At 53.3% G+C, this 24622-nt stretch overlaps 1 protein-coding gene across 2 annotated transcripts in view; it reads right to left on the bottom strand.

Annotated features, from left to right (window-relative positions):
- The window catches only part of KDM4B (lysine demethylase 4B), a 126297-nt gene that overhangs the window by 42371 nt on the left and 59304 nt on the right, over positions 1-24622 (bottom strand). The window contains exons 7-10 of one of the 2 annotated variants that reach the window (XM_064174895.1): positions 23448-23551; positions 17717-17854; positions 538-734; positions 48-80 (exon numbers count right to left, since the gene is read on the bottom strand). In XM_064174895.1, coding sequence (XP_064030965.1) covers positions 48-80; positions 538-734; positions 17717-17854; positions 23448-23551 — 472 coding nt within the window. Of the gene's footprint in view, positions 1-47; positions 81-537; positions 735-2306; positions 2875-17716; positions 17855-23447; positions 23552-24622 lie in introns of those variants that run through there. The other variant, XM_064174896.1, reaches the window with a different exon arrangement.

The raw sequence follows: 24622 nt of genomic DNA, 5'->3' as shown, positions 1-24622 counted from the left end.
CAGGAGAAAGAATGAAGCCATTGAAGCTGCTGGGGGCAGTCACATACCTGTGCTTGTTGTCCTCTTCCTCCTCTCCTATCCTACGAAGCAAGATCCCAAGAGGAGAAGGTTAGTATGCCAAAATGTCCAACTCAAGCATGCTCTAAACCACACCAACCCCCCAAACCCACACAAACTTTGGAGCAAATGAACAGAGAGATCAAAGGAAGCAGAGAAAAGCACAGCAGCAGATCTCTTTTGCAGCTGATGGGCTTGGGGGGGGACGACTTTGAGTTCCTCCTTGCTCTCTGCTAAGTGAATCTTTAAATGTTCACCAGAGATCATTTTGTGTCTTCCAGGGTAAGGGACAGGGGCACACAAGATTCTGCTTCCAGAAAACATTTGCTTCTCTATCAGCTCCAGGAAGCAGAACACTGAGGGAAGACATCAGCCAAGGAAAGCAGAGGAGTTTGGGCTATGCCCAGCTGAGAGCTGCAGTGGTTAAATGCTGCCATCAGCGCTCGGCTTCTGGGGGCTCCTTCTGCATTTCCCCCTTACCTGCGAAGCAACTTAGCCTTCAGCTCTGCCTTTGTCTCATTCCAGGCATCCAGCTCAGGGCTGGTCAGAGCTGTGGGTTTCATGTGGTCCAGCACAGCAATGTCTTTGCCTTGCTTCCACAGGTCGTAGCGTTCGGGCTGCAGAACCCTGACGAAGACATCCATGGAGATCTTCACCATGTCCTTGCGGCAAGTGCACTGCAGGAGACACCAAAGCCAGCTCAGCTCACAGCAACCTTCTCTTCTGCCAGCAGCTGAGTTTGCCTTTCCCCACAGGCAGACTAACTCCTGCCCATTTGCTCTGGAAGGTTGTGAGTGGGGCAGTGCTAAGTGGTGCATTCATGTATGAAGGTGCCAGGCTTGTGCCCAGGATGAGCAGAGGGCTGCAGCTGCTCTGCTCTCATGGTCTGGTTGACTGGCTAGGGCTGGGTGCTAGGTTGGACTGGATGAGCTTGGAGGTCTCTTCCAACCTGCTTGATTCTATGATTCTATGATTCTATGCTGTGGGGAGAGACTGAGACAGTTTGGGCTGTTCATTCTGGAGAGGAGAAGGCTCCCAGGTGACCTTCTTGTGGCCTTCCAGCATCTGAAGGGGGCTACAAGAAAGCTGGGAAGGGACTTTTGAGGCTGCCAGGGAGTGACAGGACTGGGGGGAATGGAACAGAGCTGGAAATGGGGAGGTGCAGCCTGGATGTTAGGAAGAAGTTGTTCAGCATGAGGGTGGTGAGAGCCTGGGATGGGTTGCCCAGGGAGATGGTGGAAGTCTCATCCCTGGAGGTGTTTAAGGCCAGGCTGGATGAGACTCTGGGCCTCCTGATCTAGTGTGAGGTGTCCCTGCCATGGCAGGGGGGTTGGAACTGGATGATGCTTGGACTCTAAAGGGTCTTTTCCAACCTAAACAATTCCATGATAAGCATCTGCTCTGTGTGTGCCATTCATACAATCAGGCAGGTTGGCAAAGAGCTCCAGGCTCAAACAGCCCAACCTAGCACCCAGCCCTGCCCAAACACCAGACCATGGCACGAAGTGCCCCAGCCAGGCTTGGCTTCAACACCTCCAGCCACAGCCACTCCACCACCTCCCTGGGCAGCCCATTCCAATGCCAACCACTCTCTGTGCCAACAACTTCCTCCTCACATCCAGCCTGACCCTGCCCTGGCACAACTTCCCCCACACCTTCCCCAAACTCTTCCACCCTCCAACGCAGGAACTCAAACTTGCTTCTCCCATTTCTTCTTTCACTTTTCACCATCACTATTAAAAGATTTATGACTGTAGCTAAGAAGCCACAGCGAGAGAGAGAGAGCAGAGTCTTCCTGTAGAGCTCTCAGCCATCCTCCTTCCCTCCCAGCCTCTGCTTTTCATTTAGCAAAGCCCTGTGGCTGCCTTCTGCTGCTCTGAGCCAGGGGCACAGCAATAAGCGGAGTGTACCGAGCGGGAAGGAGCATTTCTGGACCTGCCCCTTTCAGGAACACTCAATTCTTGTACTGAAAAATAGAGTGGGACAGAAAGGCTGGAAATGCAATTTGGCCAAAGGACAGCAGCAGCACAGATGGCAGCCATGCTTCACGTTCCTGGGCAGGCAGAAGCTTCTCCCAAGCACCTTCATCACCGCTGCCTGAAGGGATTTGTACTGAGCAGGTTTTCAATTGCTTCTCCAGGAGGCATTTTCAAAGCTCCTGTGCACTGCTGCAGAGAGGAACACAACAAGAGCACCCCCAAAGCACACAGCATGGATGAGCCACGGGGATTGACCTCCTCTTGCCTTCACAAAGCATGGAAAATGGGTTTAAAAGGGGCTGAGTCCATTTGCTGCTCCCGAGCACGGAACTGAAGCGCCGCAGCACGCAGATGTCAACTGCTTCAAATCCAGCGCAGCCAATCCTGCTCAGGCAGGTCTAAAAGTCCCCTCTATGGTCTCCATCCACCACCAGCTTAAAGAGCCTCACACAGAAAGCAAAGCTGGGGGAGATAATGGAGAGAAGCCACACACTGAGCTGTCTGGATGCTGCTCCGAGCGATGTCGCTGCGGGCTGCGCTCTCCAGCTCGGCGCAGCACCAGGGGCCTGCAGTAGCCAAGTTCCTCCTCTCCTTACCCAAATCTGACATGATGGATGCTTGTGTTGCAATTTGCATTTCATTTGATTGCTTTCACACCAGTAAGCATGAATCATTTACAAAGCTTCCTTCCTCGGGGGCTTCTTCTGGGACTGTACAGTTTGATTTCCTCAGCCGCTGCACTTGGGGCACGTTTCTGGTCCCATCGTTCCCAGGGGACTCCTCCAAACCCTTCCCTCAGACCCAGCAGCAAGATCCTGTTTAACAGCCTCCAGTGCAGCTGGAAAGGGCAATGTGCATGTGTGGGAGAGGCAGGAGAGTGTCAAAAGGCCCTCCCAGCTCTCCTGTTGTCCCCTTTAGGTACTGCAAGGCTGCTCTAAGCTCTCCCTGCAGCCTTCTCTCTCCAGGCTGAGCAACCCAAATTCTCAGCCTGTGTCCACACAGAGGAGGTGCTTCAGCCCTCTGATCACCTTCCTGGCCCTCATGACCCTCTCCAGCAGCTCCAGCAGCAGATCAGGAGACCTCCTGAAGGCTTTTCCTAGCCTCACCTCTCAGGCACTGGAATGAGCTGCCCAGGGAGGGGCTGGAGTCACCCAGGCTGGATGTGTTTAAGGATGGTTGGGATGTGGTGCTCAGGGAGATGGTTTAAGGTGAATCTTGTAGAGCAGGGTTCTAGGTTGGACTTGGTGATCCTGAGGGGCTTTGCCAGCCTGCATGGTGCTGTGATTCTGTGATTCAGAGGTCTGCAGCAGCTCTGCTGTGAGCACAGCCTGAAAGAGTTGGGGCTGTGCAGGCTGGAGCAGAGGAGGCTCCCAGGGGACCTTCTTGTGGCCTGCCAGCATCTGAAGGGGGCTCCAAAAAAGCTGGGGAGGGACTTTTGAGGCTGTGAGGGAGTGGCAGGAGTGGGGGGATGGAGCAAAGCTGGAGGTGGGGAGAGTGAGGCTGGAGGTGAGGAGGAAGTTGTTGAGCAGGAGAGTGGTGAGAGCCTGGCAGGGGTTGCCCAGGGAGGTGGTTGAGGCCCCATGGCTGGAGGTGTTTGAGGCCAGGCTGGCTGAGGCTGTGGGCAGCCTGCTCTAGGGTAGGGTGTCCCTGGGCATGGCAGGGGTTGGCACTGCCTGCTCCTTGTGGTCCCTTCCAACCCTGCCTGATTCTATGATTCTGTGCTCCTACAATTCTAGGATTCAACCTGGATGTTTCTGTGCCTCTGTGCCTCTCCTTTTCCCTACACTTCCTGCCTCTGTTACCCATCCAGGACACCCAAGTGCAAAGGCAAAGAGCAACCTAAGCACAGGCAAAAAAGACTCTGCAGAAGTGCACAGTGAGCAACTTCTCCAGCACAGGAAACCTTGGCTGCTGATTCTTCCTTCCTCTAGCTGGTCTTTCATTCTCTGCTGCTCCAAGTAGGAGACTGTGGTAACATTCTCTGCCCACCCCAGGAATGCTGTCTCATCAATTTTAACTCAAAAGACTGATAGGGGGAAATTTGTGGCTGCTGAACGTGGAGCTGCTATCTTATCTGCAGTCATTTTAGAGTGAAAACACTACTAAGTCTCTCTGAAATAACAGCCAAATCAAAAGGCTGTCTCCTTGAAGTAATAAAATCAAATGATAGATGGGGACAAAAACACAGCCTGGCTCAACCTCAAGCTCCAGGAGCATTCCTGTGAGGTTATTTCCCCTCACTTCCCAGCTGCTAACACTCAGCTGAGCCCCATCTGCTCCCCAGCACTGAGGAAGTTCATGCACAACAACCTCTCTGAGGAAGAGATTTCAGTTGGCACCTCTGGTTCTGCTCACCTCACACTCAGCAGAGAACAGGACCCACAGCACAGCTGTTCCAGACTCTGCCAGCCTCCCACTTTGCCTTAATCATGAGATCATGGAATGATCTGGATTGGAAGGGACCTTCAAGATCATCTAGTTTCAGCCCCCTGCTAGTTCCCACCTGCGACTAGAGCAGGTTGCTGAAGGCTCCATCCAACCTGTGTCTGAACACTTCCAGGCTTGAAGCCTCTATAACTTCTCTGGGCAACCTGTTCCAGAGCCTCACCACCCTCCTGGGGAAGAATTTCTTCCCAATACCTCATCTAAATCCAGCTCCTTCCAGCTCAAAGCCATTCTCCCTCTTCCTGGCACTCCCAGCCCCTGTCCTAAGTCCTCCCCAGCAATCCTATAGCCCCTTCAGGTACTGGAAGGCTGCTCTGAGGTCCCCCTAGAGCCTTCTCTCCTCCAGGCTGAACAGCCTCAACTCTCTCTGCCTCACTGCCTGAATCTGCCCTCCTCAAGCTGCAAACCATCACCTGGATGTTAGCTGAGCTCCAGTGGATACTCATCCAACAGGACAAAACAGAATCACAGATTCAGCCAGGTTGGAAGAGAGCTCCAAGCTCAAACAGCCCAACCTAGCACCCAGCCCTGCCCAGGCACCAGAACATGGCACTAAGTGCCCCAGACAGGCTTGCATTCAACACCTCCAGCCACAGCCACTCCACCACCTCCCTGGGCAGCCCATTCCAATGCCAATCACTCTCTCTGACAACAACTTCCTCCTCACATCCAGCCCAGACCTGCCCTGCCACAGCTTCAGCCTGGGTTCTTCTGTTGCTGGCTGCCTGGCAGCAGAGCCCAACCCCACCTGGCTACAGCCTCCCTGCAGGCAGCTGCAGGCAGCAATCAGCTCTGCCCTGAGCCTGCTCTGCTGCAGGCTTCTTCCCTCCTTCACCCCTGCATCAGCCTTCCACACCAAGTGTGTGAGGTTGCTTTGCTCTCAAATATCTGCATAGATTTGCTCTTTGTGTGTCCCCAGCTCCCTCAGCCTCTCCTCACAGGATTTGAGCCAGGTTGGGTTCCACTTCAGTTTTCCTTCACTCAGAGCCTGCACAGTAAGCTCCTATCTACAGCTCATCTTTCAGAAGGGACAAAGCAGACATACTGCAAGGCTGTGCCTGAAAGATGAGTGGCAGAGATGCAGCAAAGAAAAGGAGGAGTTAAAACTTGGAGGAGCAAGAGAAAAAAACCCAAAATGCAGAGTTGGTGTTTAATGGGTGGCAGCTGAAAGCTCATGGAAGAGAAGATGAGTCCTGACCCCCTGTTTGCAGAGTAATTAGCACTATTGCCCTGAGTCTCAACAACAAACCAGTTCATTAGGAAACCCACTGGAAACCCTCTCCAGAGTTTCATAAACAAAACAATTAGGCAAAGCTTTCCAAGGACTCCCCTTGGTCCCTGGCTTCAGGGCACGCTGCCTCCTTGCCTGCTTCCTTAACTTGCTTCCATAACGATCCAGGCAGCTTTATGTTGGCTAAGTGGGAAGGCTGTGAGCTGGGGAGTCAGCTTTACCCTGCTGCACTCCATTCACAGTGAGAGGATTCTGGTTGAAGGGACAAAATGATGTCTGCAGTGCTTCAGTGTGGGCAAATCAAGCAGTAACCCAGCTCAGGTGGCAGCAAGCTTAGAATCATAGAATGGTTTAGGTTGGAAGGGAGCTCAAAGCTCAGCCAGTTCCAACTGGAGGGACACCTCCCACTAGAACAGGTCACTTAAGGCCTCATCCAACCTGATCCTGAACATCTCTGGGCAACCTGTTCCAGAGCCTCACCACCCTCCTGGGGAAGAATTTCTTCCCAATACCTCATCTAAATCCAGCTCCTTCCAGCTCAAAGCCATTCTCCCTCTTCCTGGCACTCCCAGCCCCTGTCCTAAGTCCTCCCCAGCAATCCTATAGCCCCTTCAGGTACTGGAAGGCTGCTCTGAGGTCCCCCTAGAGCCTTCTCTCCTCCAGGCTGAACAGCCTCAACAGACTTCCCAGGGAGGCTGTGGATGCCTCCTCCCTGGAGGTGTTCAAAGCCAGGTTGGATGAGGCCTCAAGCAACCTGTTCTGGTGAGAGGTGTCCCTGCCTATGGTAAGGGGGTTGGAACTGGCTGAGCTTTGAGATCCCTTCCAACCTAAACCCATTCCATGATCTGTGAGCAACCTGTTCTGGTGAGAGGTGCCCCTGCCTATGGAAGTATAGGCTGGATGTTAGGAGGAAGCTCTTCACAGAGAAAGTGATGTCCCATTGGAATGGGCTGCCCGGGGAGGTGGTGGAGTCACCATCCCTGGAGGTGTTCAAGAAAAGACTGGGTGAGGCACCTAGTGCCATGGTCTGGTTGACTGGTTAGGGCTGGGGGACAGGTTGGACTGGCTGAGCTTGGAGCTCTCTTCCAACCTGCTTGATTCTATGATTCTAAGGGGGTTGGAACTGGCTGAGCTTTAAGAACTCTTCCAACCTAACCCATTCCATGATCTGTGAGCAACCTGTTCTGGTGGGAGGTGTCCCTGCCTATGGCAAGGGGTTGGAACTGGCTGAGATTTGAGCTCCCTTCCAACCTAAACCATTCTATGATTCTATGAGCAACCTGTTCTGGTGGGAGGTGTCCCTGCCTATGGCAAGGGGTTGGAACTGGCTGAGATTTGAGCTCCCTTCCAACCTAAACCATTCTATGATTCTATGAGCAACCTGTTCTGGTGGGAGGTGTCCCTGCCCATGGCAGAAGGTTGGAACTGGCTGAGATTTGAGGTCCCTTCCAACATAAACCACTCTATCCTGCCCTTGCAGAGGGGTTGGACTGGATGATCTCCAGAGGTCCTTTCCAACCCCCAGTAACCATTCTGTCAAACCCCTGCAAGTGCTAAGTGGCACTCTGGAGCCAAGCTGGAAGCAAAAGAGCAGCATGGCTGTCAGGGAAGAGAAATTATACAGCAAAATGGAGTTCAAATGGAAGAGAGGCTGCTCACAAGCAACCTGCTCCCACTGCACTGGCATCAAAAGTGGGCTTTATTTGTGTAGTGCTCTTCATGCACAAAGCAAAGAGGCAGGAGGAGCAGAAAGGTTGCCTACACTGAAGGCATTTCTGTGGAGGACATCGAAAAGGGAAGGTACCTGTTGAGAAAGTGGAATGGCAACTCCCAGCTACTTCACACTTCTCTGCTGCCTTTCAGGGTTCTAACAGCACCATCTCTGCAAGGCTGGAGCAGGTTGCTCTGGTTAGTTAGTTCATTTCCAGTGCAATGTAAGAGTGCTCTTCCTTCTTCTGATCTCTGCCCCCACATGGCACCCCCCAGGCAATTCCAGTGCAGCCACAGCAGCTGCTCGGGGAAGCACAAGGCTAAGGCAGCTTCTAAACAGGATTTTGGATGGCCAAGCCATAGCAGCAGCCCCCCGAAGCCAGATGCCCCTCAAGCTTCTGCTGTGCCACACAGAGGACTGGGGCTGGGACACTTAGCAGGGCCTCCTGCATGACAGAGAAGCTGAAGGAAGGAGCTGCAGGCAGCACATTCTTCACCTCGCTCTTTACCGCAGCCACAAAGCACAGCACAAGCTCCACACCATAAATCACAGGGTTAGGCAGGCAAGGAGAGGCTGGGAGACTGTGTGGAGCCAACAACATCAGGAGCCCACGGGGTTCAGGGCAGTTTTCCATCCCAGAGAGCCTGCAGCATCCATTGCAGCCTGCTGGAGAGTCTCCCTGAGCCGGCAAAGTCGTTCCTAAGCAGCACTCCCGGAGCCGAGCACAGCCTGCTTTACACCTTGTGGTAATTAAGCTGAAGTCAATTAGGCTGAGGAGCATAGAGAGGTCCAGTCTGGCTGAGAAAAAAGACATCTCTTCAAACCCCTCAGATCCTTCCCAGCTGAGTGCTGTGAGGGTGGCACCAGGCAGGCAGGCAGGGCAGGAGCCAAGCTGGCTGCAGCCACCACCACCCCAGGGCAGAGCTGTCCCATTTGCTGTGCCTCAAGTCCTGCAGGGCTCAGAATCACTTTGTGCAGTTAAATGAGCCTCTCAGGTGGCCCCTCTCAAGGGCAGGACACCCAGAAGGGGACAGGACAGGTACCTACTCAGCAGCCACCCATCCACACAGACAGCAGGGGGAAGGTCCAGCAGCAGCTGGGCAGCCCAAGGACTGAAACCTTGCAAAGCTCCAAGGTGTCTTTCTCCTGCTGCCAGGGTCCAAGTGGCCTCCCTGCATGACAAACTTGGTGACAAGCAACCTCCCAGGCAGCCCTTCAGAGAGGGATTCACAGATCCATAACATCACAGAATGGGTTTGGGTTGGAAAGGACTTCCAAGGTCAGGCAGTTCCAACCTCCTGCCACGGGCAGGGACACCTCCCACCAGCCTAGGTTGCTCAAGGCCTCACCTAACCTGCCCTTGGACTCCTCCATGGAGGGAGCATCCACAACCTCCTTGGGCAACCTCTTCCACTGCCTCCCCAACATCACTGCCTCCCCAACCTCCTCCTCTGCTGCAGGCTGCAGCCCCCCAGCTCCCTCAGCCTCTCCTCACAGGGCTGTGCTCCAGGCCCCTCCTCAGCCTTGCTGCCCTTCTCCAAACACCTTCCAGCACCTCAACATCTCTCTGCAATTCAGGAGCCCACAACTGGACACAGCACTGCAGGGGTGGCCTGAGCAGTGCTGAGCACAGGGGCACAAGAACCTCCCTTGTCCTGCTGCCCACACTGCTCCTGAGCCAGCCCAGGATGCCATTGGCTCTGCTGCCCACCTGGGCACTGCTGCCTCCTCTGCAGCTCCTCTCTCCCACCACCCCCAGCTCCCTCTCTGCCTGCCTGCTCTCAGCCACTCTGGCCCCAGTCTGTAGAGCTGTAAAGAACTTCTTCCTCATCTGCAGTCTCAAGCTGCCCTCCTCAAGCTCTGATCCATTCCCTCTCCTCCTATCACTACCAGCCCTCGTCCAAAGTCCCTTCCTGCTGAGATCCCAGGACCTCAGAAGAGAGCAGACAAAGCTCCAAGGGAAGTTTGAGGCAGGTAACTGCCACCTTTCCACATTGGCATGGAAACCTGGGTGGAAAATCACCTCTTTCTCACACAGAATCAGAGCTTTGCCAGGAGTGAAGTGCCAGGGATGTTTAGAAATAAGAAAGGAAAAGAAGTACAAAGAGATAAATGCCCCCCCCCAAAAAAAAAGGGGGGGCAAAGGGGAGGGTGTGGGTGTGGAAGATTCTGTACAAGAGCAATTTGAATCTGTCTGACAAAAATAAACTATGGAAATGCTCTTCCATAATCCCTTTTTTTCCCCCCCCCCACCCTGCACATTCAAAGCTTCAAAGCTCCAATTTGAGTCACTTAAGACACTCAAAGTGATGCAAAGCTGCAATTCTCATTTCCCTGAGTGCAGAGACCAACTCCACCAACAGCCACTTGCAAGGACCTCATGAATTTTCTTTTCTTGGATAATAAGGGATGTCTTTTGGAAGAGGGAAAAAAAAAACACAACCTCCTAACATCTGAATCAGAAGCTTCCATTGATAAGGAAAATTAGATGCTAGGCAGTTTTAAATCACAAATGCTCCAAATGTGAGTTTGAGCTCTCTTATTCTGACATTAGACAAAGGAGAAACATGGGAGGAAAGGGGCCAGAAGGAAGAAGCTACCTAAAAAGACCATGGTCTGAGATGCACAAAGCAGCTCTCTTGAGGACCATGGAATCAAGGGAATGGCAGGAAGGGACCTCTGGAGATCATCCATTCCAACCCCCATGCCCCAGCAGGGCACCCACAGCAGCTTGCCCAATGTCCAGGTGGGTTTGGGAGCTCTCCAGAGAAGGAGACTCCACAACCTCTCTGGGCAGCCTGCTCCAGGCCTCCAGCAGCCTCACACCAAACAAGTTTCTCTTTGTGTTGAGGCAGAACCTCCTGGGTTCTTAGCTGGTACCTGCTGTTCCTTATCCTATCACTGGGCATCATTAAATAGAGCCTGGCAGCTTCACACCCACCCCCCAGATGTTTATGGGCATTGATCAGGTTCCCTCTCAGCCTTCTGCCCTCCAGACTAACCAGCCCCAGGTGTCTCAGTCTGTCTTCACAGCACAGATGTTCACAGAGTGTCAGGGGCTGGAAGGGACCTCCAAAGCTCATCCAGCCCAAGCCCCCTGCCTACAGCAGATCATACAGGAACACATCCAGGCACATCTGGATATCTACAAAGAGGGAGGCTCCACAACCCCCCTGGGCAGCCTGTTCCAGGGCTCTGTCACTCTCAGAGTGAAAAAATTCAGAGTGAGAAAAACCCTCAAGAGTCAGAAAATTCCAAGTCCCTTCCTCATCCTTTGTGGCATTCCATTAGGCTCCCTCCAGCAGGTCTCTGTCTCACTTCAACTGGGGAGCCCAAACCTGGACACAGTATTCCAGCTGTGGTCTCACCAGGGCAGAGCAGAGGGGGAGAAGAACCTCCCTAGACCTTCTGGCCATACTTTTCTTGCTGCATGCCAGGACAACCTTGGCCCCCTTGGCCACAAGGGCAGCTTTCTGCCTTGTGAAGATGCCTTTCCACAGCAGCAAAACCCAAAAGGAAGAGCTCCACTCATCTCCTCCCCAGAGCAATGACTAAGCAGCAGAGCAGGTGGATCCACAGCAGACTGAAGGTCTGTAGGGAAATACTGCACAGGGTGAGCTGAAGGCAACTTACTTTGGAAGGTAAAATGCAGGATGTGGGAAGCAAGGGCAACCTGACCCCATTTTCTACTGAGCTAGATAATTCCAGCACTATCTCTGGAGTAAACAGGAGATAAAATGAAGGTAGGAAAATGTCAACTGACAGTAACCCAGAGGCTGCCACCCAGCAGTGCCTGCAGTTAACAGAAAGCAAAGGGTAGGAAATTGTTCCCCTCCCACCCACTTATTTCCAGGCCAGGCTGGCAAATGGCATCAAAAAGCCAACCTGGGAGGTACTCCTGAATCTCTTATGGAATTGGCCACTCTGCAAGTGCCTCTTTTGAATAGCAGGAGACTCCCAGCCTACCTCCACCTGGGGAAGGCCAATTCAGTGACCCACCTGGGTTTAAAAGGGTTGTTCAGTCAAAGAGATGAAGGCTTAGCAAGAGTTGTCAGAAACAAGGGGAATCAAAGCAGAGATGCAGGGAGGAAGTGCAGGCTTGTGTGGAGAAAGGTAAAGACCCAGAGAGCAAGGAGTGGAAATGATCAAGTGTCCAGTTCTGGGCTCCTGAATTGCAGGGAGATGTTGAGTTGCTGGAAGGTGTCCAGAGAGGGGCAGCAAGGCTGGGGAGGGGCCTGGAGCACAGCCCTGTGAGGAGAGGCTGAGGGAGCTGGGGGGGTGCAGGCTGCAGCAGAGGAGGCTGAGGGCAGAGCTCATTGCTGCCTGCAGCTGCCTGCAGGGAGGCTGTAGCCAGGTGGGGTTGGGCTCTGCTGCCAGGCAGCCAGGGCCAGAAGAAGGGGACCCAGGCTCAAGCTGTGTCAGGGCAGGTTGAGGCTGGATGTGAGGAGGAAGTTGCTGGCAGAGAGAGTGATTGGCACTGGAATGGGCTGCCCAGGGAGGTGGTGGAGTGGCCGTGGCAGGAGGTGTTGAAGCCAAGCCTGGCTGGGGCACTGAGTGCCATGGTCTGGTTGGTTGGGCAGGGTTGGGTGCTAGGTTGGGCTGTTTGAGCTTGGAGCTTTCTTCCAACCTGGCTGATTCCATGATTCTATGATTCCCTGCCCTGCTTCCCCCCAGGCCTTCTTCAAACCACTGAAGAGAAGAAAAAAGCCACAGCCAAGAGTCAGTGGAAGACAAATGAGTGAAGAAGCTGAGCTCCTCCCTAATTTTCTGGGCTCTGCCTATGCAGGCAAACATTAACTGCAGGAGATACAAATGAAATCATTCCCCCTCAGCTGTGATATGGAACCACCAGTCATGGAATGGGGTGTGCTGGAAGGGACTTTGATGATCATAGATTCATAGAATGGGATGGTTTGGAAGGGACCTTCAAGATCATTTACTTCCAACCCCCCCCCGCCAGCTATGGGCAGGGACACCTCCACCAGCCCAGGTTGCTCAAAGCCTCATCCAACCTGGCCCTGAGCACCTCCAGGGAGGGAGCATCCACAACCTCCCTGGGCAGCCTGTGCCAGTGTCTCCCTGTTAACAATTTCTTCCTCAACTCCAGTCTCAGTCTGCCCTCCTCAAGCTCCAGTCCACTCCCTCTCATCCTATCACTACAAGATCATCCAGTTTCAGCCCCCCCTGCCATATGCAGGGACACCTCCCACTAGCCCAGGTCACTCGAGGCCTCATCTAACCCAATGCTAAGGTCTAAAGGAGAGTGTCTGATGCCAGCTGACTCCTAAAACCCTGCTCCACACCTCCAACACGATGAAAATCCCTTTTAACTCCTTTCTCCTAGATCTCTTTTTCCTTTCCACCCTCTGTCAGACTGATGCTGGCGTTGATCAAACAGGATTGCAGCAGTCAGATAGGGCTGGGCCTTCAAAGGAACCTTCCCTGCCAGGCTCTGAGCTGAGCTGAAACGAATTCCCATCACGTCTTTGGAAAGACCTAGTGACAGCACACCAGGATTAACTGTGGGAGCCCCCAGGATTAACTGAAGGTCTCCCTCCCACTCCTAGACAAGGAAGTGACAGATGTGCTGTTCAACCACAGCTTTTCACACAGATTAGGTGGCAGAGGCAAGCCCTGGTTGGCCTCAAAGTCACCTTGACTAGAAGGAAGTCAGCTGCAACACGAAGATCCTGGAGGACAGCTGGAGGCAATTCCACTGACAGGCAATGGGACAGCAGCTACAGAGCTGTGGGCACAAGGACCAGCTGCAGGCAAGACATCTATTTCCCAGTGGAACAGCAGCATAGAATTAAAGCCAAGAAGAACAGGAGGATGTTAAAGCCTCCCTCTGAATCCAAAGAGATTGACACTTGTTAAGGAGAGGGAGCAATCACTCCGGAGGCTTTACAGCCATCACCAGAGGTGACAGGAATTTTGTCAGGCACATGCTCAGGGCTGAGGCTGAGGAAGCAATTAGGAGGTGGATCTGCAAAGCAGGCTGAAGAGGCAAGCAGCTGCTGGGGTGAGAAAGCTGAAAGAGGACCAGGGGAAGCCTGGAAAGGGGGAAATTCTGCTGCACCTTTGTGGTCATCCAGGTGCCAATACCACCAGCTCTGGAATGGTGCCCCTGAGCCTGGGGTGTGCTAACAGATGTTGGAGACAGAATAGAACAGAACAGAATAGAATAGAATAAGGCAGGTTGGAAGAGAGCTCCAAGCTCAAACAGCCCAACCTAGCACCCAGCCCTGCCCAACCAACCAGACCATGGCACTAAGTGCCCCAGCCAGGCTTGGCTTCAACACCTCCAGCCACAGCCACTCCACCACCTCCCTGGGCAGCCCATTCCAGTGCCAATCACTCTCTCTGACAGGAACCTCCTCCTCACATCCAGCCTCAACCTGCCCTGCCACAGCTTCAGCCTGGGGCCCCTTCTTCTGGCCCTGGCTGCCTGGCAGCAGAGCCCAACCCCACCTGGCTACAGCCTCCCTGCAGGCAGCTGCAGGCAGCAATCAGCTCTGCCCTCAGCCTCCTCTGCTGCAGCCTGCACCCCCCCAGCTCCCTCAGCCTCTCCTCACAGGGCTCTGCTCCAGGCCCCTCCCCAGCCTTGCTGCCCTTCTCCAAACACCTTCCAGCACCTCAACATCTCTCTGCAATTCAGGAGCCCAGAACTGGACACAGCACTCCAGGGGTGGCCTGAGCAGCTGCCATTAGCTCTGCTGCCCACCTGGGCACTGCTGCCTCCTCTGCAGCTCCTCTCTCCCACCACCCCCAGGGCCCTCTCTGCCTGCCTGCTCTCAGCCACTCTGGCCCCAGCCTCTAGTGCTGCTTGGGGTTGTTGTGGCCAAAGTGCAGAACCTGCCCTTGGCCTTGTTCAGTCTCATCCCCTTGGCCTCTGCCCACCCATCCAGCCTGGCCAGGTCCCTCTGCAGGGCTCTGCTCCCCTCTAACAGCTCCACAGCTGCTCCTAGCTTGGTGTCCTCTGCAAACTCACTGATGATGATACAGGTGAGGACACAAATTTATCTCTGTTAGTTGATCACAATCTTTTGGTCAATATAATCTACACTGAATGTATTCGAGAAGAGAAGGCCCCAGAAGACCTTGTAGAGGCTTTCCAGTAGCTGAAGGGAGAGCTGGGGAGGGACTTTTGCTAAGGGCTGGGAGTGCCTGGAGGAGGGGAATGGCTTTGAGCTGAAAGAGGGGAGATGGAGACTGGAGATTGGGAAGAAATTCTTTGCAGTGAGGGCCAGGAGACATTGGAACTCTCCACGAATCCTCTCTGCAGGCAGCTCTGGAGTGCTCCCAGCTGAGACTTCATTAAGCCCCTGGTTAACTCCAAACGAGATTTAACCAAACCTCTTACCCTCAGAGTGTAGCAGCCCTCACACCTCACCTGAAAAGCTGTTAGAGAGGTACCAAAGGGTTAATGAACACCCATGCAGCTGGTGGCTGAGCTGCAGATCTCCCAACCAGCCCAAGTGTCACCCGGAGCGATGGAAATAAATTGGGCGTCTCCTTCCAGCCCTCAGCTGGCCCCCCCCAGCCCCTGCTGGCAGCTCTGCCTGCTGCTTGTTCAGTAATTTCACGCTAGGCTGCTTGACAATGTAAGCATGGAGGCTCAATCTACAACTGCACTTCCCAAGTGTCACTTGTTTGGGGACACATGGCTGAGCCCCAGACTGCTTTTCATGTCAGAGAGCGGAGCCTGCCGGCAGCGTTGCAGGGAAGCTCCCTCCACAAACCTCATTTTCTGGGCTGGGAGACCATGAGCCAGAGATAAAACCAGGAGCACAAGGGCACAGCAAACAAAAGCCATGCTTAATGCTGTCAAAGTAGGTCTGCTTGGCTGTTTTGGGGGACACTCAGTGTGGATTGGAGACCTCTCTCGGTTCCAGGTTTGCTTTGTGTCCTTCTGACTCTGGAATGAATTCGCACCTTGAGTGCTGGGGACAGTTCTGGGGTCCTCACTCCATGAAGGACATTGAGAGGCTGGAGTAGGTCTAGAGAAGGGCAACAAAGGTGGGGAAGTGTCTGGAGAACAGGGCTGGGAAGGAACAGCTGAGGGAGCTGGGGGGGTGCAGCCTGCATGTGAGGAGGCTCAGGGCAGAGCTGATTGCTGCCTGCAGGGAGGCTGTAGCCAGGTGGGGTTGGGCTCTGCTGCCAGGCAGCCAGGGCCAGAAGAAGGGGACCCAGGCTGAAGCTGTGGCAGGGCAGGTTGAGGCTGGATGTGAGGAGGAGGTTCCTGGCAGAGAGAGTGATTGGCACTGGAATGGGCTGCCCAGGGAGGGGGTGGAGTGGCTGTGGCTGGAGGTGTTCAGGACCAGGTTGGATGGAGCCTTGAGTGACCTGTTCTAGAGTGAGGTGTTGCTGCCTATGGCAGGGGGTTGGAACTGGATGATCCTTGAGGTCTCTTCCAACCTCAACTATTCTATGATCCTATGAGGCTTCCACCACCTCCCTGGGCAACTCATTCCAGGCTCTCACCACCCTCATGCTGACCAACTTCTCCCTAACCTCCAGGCTGACTCTCCCCATTTCCAACTCTGCTCCATCCCCCCAAGTCCTATCACTCCCTGACAGCCTAAAAAGTTCCTCCCCAGCTTTCTTGTAGATCCTGCAAGGTCACAGTAAGGTTAGATCTTGGAAGGATGTTGGAGGGCTCAGCAAGGTGGTGCAGCAGCTGTGCCAGGGGGAGGTTGAGGTTGGACATTAGGAAACATCTCTTCCCTGAAAGGGTTGTCAGGCACTGGCCCAGGCTGCCCAGGGCAGTGGTTGAACCATCCCTGGTGGGAGTTAAGAACATGGAGCTGAGGGCCAGGGTTTAGCAGTGGACTCAGTGGGGTCAGGTTAATGGTTGGACTCAATGATCCTAAAGAGCTTTTTCAGGCTGAATGATTCCATGATCCTGTGAAATGTGGAACTCTCCCACCCTAACCTCCACCTGCTCCTGGAGCCTTTGATTACTGCCACAGGGTCTGGTCTACAGCCTGGGTGGGATATGGAGAGTTGAAAAACCACCAGCATGAGGCTCACTGCTTAAAGACTGATGGGAGCCAGGAGAAGAGGACAAACAGAGAACTTCTCAGCAGGAGGATTTCTTTTTCTGTTGTGAGAGTAATTTCAGTTGCCATTAGGAGCAGATTTGGAAGTAGTCCTGCTCTGGCAGACTGAGCTGCTGTAGTTTGTATTTCATGGCATGTTTCATTTCTCTATCTGAGCCCCTAGCATGCCTCACAGGAGATGCTTTTCCACCACTGTGGTTTCTGAAGGGAAATCATAAAATCTGTTTATTGTAGAAAAGGAGAGAGCTCAGCTGCCAAAATCTGTTGGTTATCAGTGGAGTCCTTCAAAGTGTGGGTTGAACACTACTGGGAGGGGGTGGGAAATAAGCAACAGATGCTTCACCTGACAGGAACCCTCCCAGCTGAACTTGCTTTCCATGGGATCAGCTTGAGGAGGAAGATGTTGGCAGAGAGAGTGATTGGCATTGGAATGGGCTGCCCAGGGAGGTGGTGGAGTCCCCATCCCTGGAGGTGTTTAAGGCCAGGTTGGATGAGACCTGAAGCAACTTGAGCTGGTGGAAGGTGTCCCTGTGATCTTTGACAACATTCTGTGGTTCTGTGCTCTACAATCTCCCTGGGCAACCTGTGCCAGTCTCTCACCACCCTCACTGCAAACAACTTCTTCCTAACATCCACTTTCAATCTCCCCTCTGCCACTCCAAACCCATTCCCTCTCTTCCTGCCATGACAAGACCTTGTCAATAGTCCCTCCCCAGCCCTCCTGGAGCTCCCTTCAGATCCTGCAAGGCCACTCCAAGCTCTCCTCAAAGCCTTCTCCAGGCTGCAGAGCCCCAACTCTCTCAGCCTGTGCTCAGAGCAGAGCTGCTGCAGCCCTCTCAGCATCTTGGTGGCCTCCTCTGCACTGGCTCCAACACTTCCATGTCATTGTTTTGGGGGCTCCAGAGCTGTACACAGTTTCTGCCCACAGGATCCAGAATAGCAAAGATGGTTTAGCACCAAAGATCCCATTCTGTGCTTCTGTGCTGCACAACCTCCCTGGGAAAACTGTGCCAGTGTCTCCCCACCCTCAACCTGTGCCAGTCTCTCCCCACCTTCACTGCCAATAATTTCATCCTCATCTCCAGTCTCAAACTCCTCTCTTCCAGCTTCAATCCATTCCCTCTCATCCTGTTACTGCAAGGACAAGAGGGAATGGCTTGAAGCATGAGGAGAGACTCACACCTCAGGAGCCAGTGGTTTTCCCTGACCCTTCAAGCCCAGAGACACCTACTTGGGTTGCCATTTTTCCATAGTCAATCCATCTCAAAGTGGCAAAGTTGGTGGACTCAGCACAGTTGAAGCCATGGTTGAAGCCAGCATGGTAACCATAGGGAAAGGTGATCATGAACTCTCCAGCTTCCTGGGTGATCTGAAAGACAAAAACCAAAGGCAGAGACAGCTGAGCTGATGGAGCAGCTTGAGGACAGAGACCTCTAATTAAATCCATCCCTGCTTACATCTCTCTCTTCCAGCTGAAGCAACAGAGAATGACATAGGTTGGAAGGGACCTTAGAGATCTTCTACTCCAAGCTCCCTGCCATGGGCAAGGACACCTCTCAGCTAGACTTGGATTAGTCACTGCCAACTCTTGGCTAAACATAGAAGCATAGAACCAAGCAGGTTGGAAGAGAACTCCATGATCATCCAGTCCAACCTCCCCCTGCCACAGCAGGATCTCCTTTACCAGGTCACACAGGAATGCACCCAGGCAGGTCTTGAATACCTCCAGAGAGGGAGACTCCATAACCCCCCTGGGCAGCCTGTTCCAGGGATCTGGCACCCTCACAGGGTACAAATTCCTCCTCATCTTTAAGTGACCCTTCCTCTGCTTCAGCTTCCACCATTGCCCCTTGGCATTGGGCATTACCCAGCAGTGCCTGGCTCCAGCCTCCTGGCACTCACCTTTCATAGAATCAGCCAGGTTGGAAGAGAGCTCCAAGCTCAAACAGCCCAACCTAGCACCCAGCCCTGCCCAAGCACCAGACCATGGCACTAAGTGCCTCAGCCAGGCTTGGCTTCAACACCTCCAGCCACAGCCACTCCACCACCTCCCTGGGCAGCCCATTCCAGTGCCAATCACTCTCTCTGCCAACAACTTCCTCCTAACCATACTCAGAAGAGTTACAAAACCTGGAGGTTGTGGATGCCCCTCCCTGGAGGAGTTCAAGGCCAGGATGGATGAGGCCTTGAGCAACCTGTGCTGGTGGGAGGTGTCCCTGCCTATGGCAGGGGGTTGGAACTGGCTAATCCTTGAGCTCCCTTCCAACCTAAACCATTCTATGATTCTAAGGTCCCTTCCAACCCATTCTATGGATCTCTGAATCTCTGTACAGGTAGAGAAGATTATTAATGGCAACAGCCAAGTTTCTTTCCAGAGCAGGAAGGGTTATTACCAGGTCACTTAAATACAGCATTCCTGCTCCTGCTTTCCAGAATGGGGGACACACACAGCTTGCTTTTTGTGAGAGCTGCTTTCTTCTCCCTAGCACTCACTGGGAGGATGTTTTCAGATGTAAAAGGGAGGAGGAGATCTCTTTAGTCTGAGCAGCCTCTATCTGAATGCCTCCTCTCCTGAAATAGCAGCTCTTTGTAGGAGGCTCCCAGTTCCTCAGGAGCAGAGCCCACGTGCCATTCCCTTTGGAAGCAGAGATAGGATCCCTTCAGCTCAATCCTTGGCAGCTTTCAATGAAGCCAGTGGGCACCATTCCCTCTCAAGCTCTAGGAGGGTATTTACTTTGGGGAAAACCAAGGAAAAAATATCTCCCCCAAAGCAAAGCAAAGCAAAGCAAAGCAAAGCAAAGCAAAGCAAAGCAAAGCAAAGCAAAGCAAAGCAAGAGGCAGGTCAATAGCAGGGCTTTTTAATCATTAAAACTGTGTCTTTCTGTAATCTCCAATTGATTTCTCCATTCATTCCTCAAGAGCCTGCACAAGGCAGTAAATTTGGGGCTTTCTCCATGAGTGGCAGCTTGTGCTGGCTTGCCTTCAATAGTTATTACTTTTCTGCATGGCCTATCCATCATCTGGAGTGCTTTCTAATTTATTCTAGGGATAATGTTGACAGCAGTGACACAGAGGACATAACACTGTGGGCTTGAAATGAAGACACCAAGATGCAGATTTCCTGACAGAAACATAATCTTTCTGTCTTGGGAAGTTAGCAATCTACCACTCAGCTTTGATTTATGGAGGGGGGGAGCTGGGTGGGAGGATGCTCTGTGGAGCTGGGTGCTGGATTCCAGCATCTCTCGTCCAGAAGTGCTGCAGAAGCTTCTTGGATTGTCACCTGGACTTTGATCCTCTTCTTTCCCCTCCCCTGTTAATCATTCTGCTAGTCCAAAAATGGCTTCAGTTGGAAGATATCTCAGAGATCATCTCCTGCAACCTCCCCACCAAGGGCAGGGACACCTCTCAACTGGTCTCATGGCCTCATCCAGCCTGGCCTTGAACACTCACCGCAGGGAGGAGGCAGCCACAGCCTCCCTGGGCAGCCTATTCCAGAGTCTCACAGCTGAGACACAGAGGACATAACACTGTGGGCTTGAAATGAAGACACCAAGATGCAGATTTCCTGACAGAAACTGAATCTCTCTGTCTTGGGAAGTCAGCAATCTACCACTCAGCTTTGGTTCATGGAGGGGGGAGCTGGGTGGGAGGATGCTCTGTGGAGCTGGGCGCTGGATTCCAGCACCTCTCATCCAGAAGTGCTGCAGAGGCTTCTTGGATTGTCACCTGCACTTTGATCCTCTTATTTCCCCCTCTGTTAATCATTTTGCTACTCCTAGAATGGCTTCAGTTGGAAGGGATCTCAGAGATCATCTCCTCCAACCTCCCCACCATGGGCAGGGACACCTCTCAACTGGTCTTGGCTGCTCATGGCCTCATCCAGCCTGGCCTTGAATACCCCCAGGGAGGAGGCATCCACAGCCTGCTTGAGCAGCCTGTGCCAGAGTCTCACCACCCTGCTACTGAAAAACTCCTTCCTAAGACCCATTCTAACCTCCCTCTGTTCACATTTGCTGTCTGGACTCAGCCTTGCCTTTAGAAGTGGAAGTTCTTTGAGATCTCAGAACCACAGAAACATCCAGCTTGGAAAAGACCTTCAGGATCACCAAGTCCAACCTATAACCTTACTCTGCAGGCTCTGAACTGCTGTGTTGGGAGCTGCTGCTGTGTTGGGAGCTGCTGCTGTGTTGGGAGCTGCTGCTGTGTTGGGAGCTGCTGCTGGTGGGAAAGAATCACAGAATCATAGAATCAAGCAGGTTGGCAGAGAGCTCCAAGCTTGAGGCTGTGTCCCCTCATCCTGCTGCTGGTTGCCTGGCAGCAGAGCCAAACCTCACCTGGCTACAGCCTCCCTGTGCATTAAATGGAGACAGTGACAGAAGAAGGGGACACAGCCTCAAGCTGTGCCAAGGCAGGTTGAGGCTGGATGTTAGGAGGAAGTTGTTGGCAGAGAGAGTGATTGGCATTGGAATGGGCTGCCCAGGGAGGTGGTGGAGTCCCATCCCTGGAGGTGTTTAAAAAGAGCCTGGCTGAGGCACTTAGTGCCATGGTTGAATTAATTAGAAGGTGTCAGGTTGGACTCAATGACCTTGAAGGGCTTCTCCAACCTGATTCATTCTGTGATTCTCTATCCCAAACTCCAATCCACTTCCCTGAAACCTGCAAAGTGAAGAACCTTCCCCAAAGAAACCCTCAGATCCCACAGTGAGAGAGTTCCATCGTGAGCAGCAGCCACCTGCAGCAGGTCCCTGCATGTTCACACCTGGCAATTAGGCTCCCCAGAGACAATTTACAGCATGAAGAGTTTGTTGCTCTCTGTGAACACTTTGATACCAACCACCCTGTGCCAGCTGGGCCCAGCCCAGTCACTGCTGGTGAACCAGAAGCACCACATTGCCTGGTGCAAGTCTGCCCTGCACTGACAGCAAACTCCTCTGACAAGCCAGATGATTACACTTCCAATTTTATTCATCACAGCCTTCCACTAGGGAAGATGAAGCAGTCTCTGAAGCAGTAAATTGAATGAATTCATAGTTTTTATGCTATAAAAGAGCCAAGATCTTTCCCTTCCATCTCAGATGCTCATCAAATAGGTGCTAGGCTTTGTCTCAGGTGGACTAACTGTAATGCAACCAAGCTTCAAACAGAGAAATGATCACAGCTTAAGGGCTCTGACTTAGAGAAAGTGACCATCATAGAATGCATTGGGTTGGAAGGGACCTTTAAAGGTCATCTGGTCCAGCAACCATGTGCTCAGCAGGGACATCCCCAATGAGATCAGGGGGCTCAGATCACCATAGAATGGCCTATGTGGAAAGGGACCTCAGAGATAATCTACTCCAACCCCCTGCCACGGGCAGTGATGTCTCCTAACTAGCTCAGGTTGCTCAGGGCCTCATCCAGCCTAGCCTTGAACACCTTCAGGGAGGAGGCACCCACAGCCTCCTGGGCAACCTGTTCCAGAGTCTTCTTCCTAAGCTCAAACCTAACTCTTCTCTCTCAGCTTCAAACCATTCCCCCTTGTCCTGCTGCTAGACCCTCTTAATAGAAGTCCCTCTCCAGCCTTCCCACACATTCCCTTCAGGTGTTGGCAGGCAAAGGGGATGGGGAAGGATGAAACCAGTTTGAACCAAGCTTTCCTTGACACTTCCCACTGGGGAGAAAAGTCCTGGGTACCTCGACCTCGATTCCTTTGACCACATCCAAAGCCAAGGTCTAGTTGATTGGAGAGGGCTGGGCGAGAGGTTGGGCTGGATGATCATAGAACCATAGAATCAGGCAGGTTGGAAGAGAGCTCCAAGCTCAGCCAGCACAACCTAGCACCCAGCCCTGGCCAAGCACCAGACCATGGCACTAAGTGCCCCAGCCAGGCTTGGCTTCAACACCTCCAGCCACAGCCACTCCACTACCTCCCTGGGCAGCCCATTCCAGTGCCAATCACTCTCTCTGCCAGGAACTTCCTCCTCACATCCAGCCTAGACCTGCCCTGGCACAACTTGAGGGTGTGTCCCCTCATTCTGCTGCTGGTTGCCTGGCAGCAGAGCCCAACCCCACCTGGCTACAGCCTCCCTGCAGGCAGCTGCAGGCAGCAATCAGCTCTGCCCTCAGCCTCCTCTGCTGCAGGCTGCACCCCCCCAGCTCCCTCAGCCTCTCCTCACAGGGCTCTGCTCCAGGACCCTCCACAGCCTTGCTGCCCTGCTCTCAGCACCTTCCAGCACCTCAACAGCTCTCTGCAATTCAGGAGCCCACAACTGGACACAGCACTCCAGGGGTGGCCTGAGCAGTGCTGAGCACAGGGGTACAAGAACCTCCCTTGTCCTGCTGCCCACACTGCTCCTGAGCCAGCCCAGGATGCCATTGGCTCTGCTGCCCACCTGGGCACACTGCTGCCTCCTCTGCAGCTCCTCTCTGCCAGCACCCACAGAATAGATATTGATCAGATTCTCTCTCAGCCTTCTCTTCTCCAGACTAACCAACTCCAGCTCCTCTGAGCCTTTCCTCATAGCAGAGATGTTCAAGCCCCTTCATCATCCTCCTAGCTCTCTGTGGCCCCCTCTGCAGCAGTTCCCTGTCTCAATCCCTGGTCAGACTGAGAGAAAATGAAACCCATGTGCTTGAGAACAGCCAATGAGTTATGCTGCTTATTGATAACCCACGGCAGCTGCACTACAGCTTGCACCTCTCAGCCTGGAGAGGTTTCCTAATGGACAAAGCTGGAATGAAAGCTCTTCTGAAGAGAAGCTCTTCACAGGAGGTGTCAGAGCTAAAGCACAAAGCCTCAGTCGCAGGCAGGGACTGCTTTAGAGCCAGAGCAAACCTTTAGCATAACAATGGCAGCTTAGAAAGGCAACAAACTGCTCTCCGGTGCCTCCCAATCAATTGTTTCCTTAAAAGAGGGGTGCTGCCGGGCTCTGTGCCCCTCACCCCCCTGCCAGCCTCTCTGGGGCAGCCTGGGTACCTACCCTGTCAAAGGGGATGCCATATTTCTTCAGGATGGAGGGGGAAATGAGAGTCATCTTGTGACGGAGGAAAGCGTCACATCCCTGAGAGCTTCCTGGAAAAAAGCCTGTGGAGAGATGAGAAAGAGGAGTCTCAGCAGAGGAATATTACACCAAATCAATTCTGGAAGCAAAGACAGGCTGCCAGAATGAAAACCTGCCTTAAATGCCTCCTCTAGATCAAACCAATGGGCACAGCACTGCAGCTGGCAGTAATTAGCACATCCCTCACTCTGGGAAATGCCACCTAAATTCTGCCACCAGAGACTGCATCCTGGGGCACGTGGCTCTAAGTTCCAGGCAGGTGGAGAGCTGCCATAGAATCAGAGAATGGTTTAGGTTGGAAGGGACCTCAAAGATCATCCATCTTCAGAGGGGGAGTGGTTGGCACTGGAATGGGCTGCCCAGGGAGGTGGTGGAGTGGCTGTGGCTGGAGGTGTTGAAGCCAAGCCTGGCTGGGGCACTGAGTGCCATGGTCTGGTGCTTGGCCAGGGCTGGGTGCTAGGTTGTGCTGGCTGAGCTTGGAGCTCTCTGCCAAACTGGTTCATTCTATGACTCAGTCTCTGGGGGTCCCTTTTGGCACTGGCCCCCCTGGGGGTCCCTTTCAGGTCCCTTTGGAATGGGCTGCCCAGGGAGGTAGTGGAGTTGTTGTCCCTGGAGGTGTTGCAGCCAAGCCTGGCTGGAGCACTTAGTGCCATGGTCTGGTGCTTGGCCAGGGCTGGGTGCTAGGTTGGCCTGGCTGAGCTTGGAGCTCTCTTCCAACCTGCTTGATTCTCTGATTCAGCACTGGCCCCTGGAGGTCCCTTTCAGTGCTGGCCTCTACATTTATAGGACCACAGAACTGTTTGGGTTGGAAATGCTCTCTAAGCTCAAGTCCCAACCATCAACCCAACCCCACCATGGGCATTTAAACCTCATCTCCCAAGTGCCATGGCCACTGATTTCTTCAACACCCCCACGGATGGGGACTCCTCCACTTCCCTGGGCAGCCTGTGCCAAGCCCTGCCCACTCTTGCAGCAAAGAAGTTTTTGTTCCTCTCCAACCTAACCCTCCCTAATCTGCTGCTTTCCCAGAAACTCAGAGATTAGGCCTCTGAGTGAGCCAGCATGAAAGATAACTGCTCTCAAGTGTGAAGGGG

This window comes from Pogoniulus pusillus, chromosome 41, assembly GCF_015220805.1.
Source record: "Pogoniulus pusillus isolate bPogPus1 chromosome 41, bPogPus1.pri, whole genome shotgun sequence".
Taxonomy (NCBI): Eukaryota; Metazoa; Chordata; class Aves; order Piciformes; family Lybiidae; genus Pogoniulus; species Pogoniulus pusillus.
Note: the sequence above shows the minus strand (reverse complement) of the source record. Positions and strands in the feature narration are given on the sequence as shown.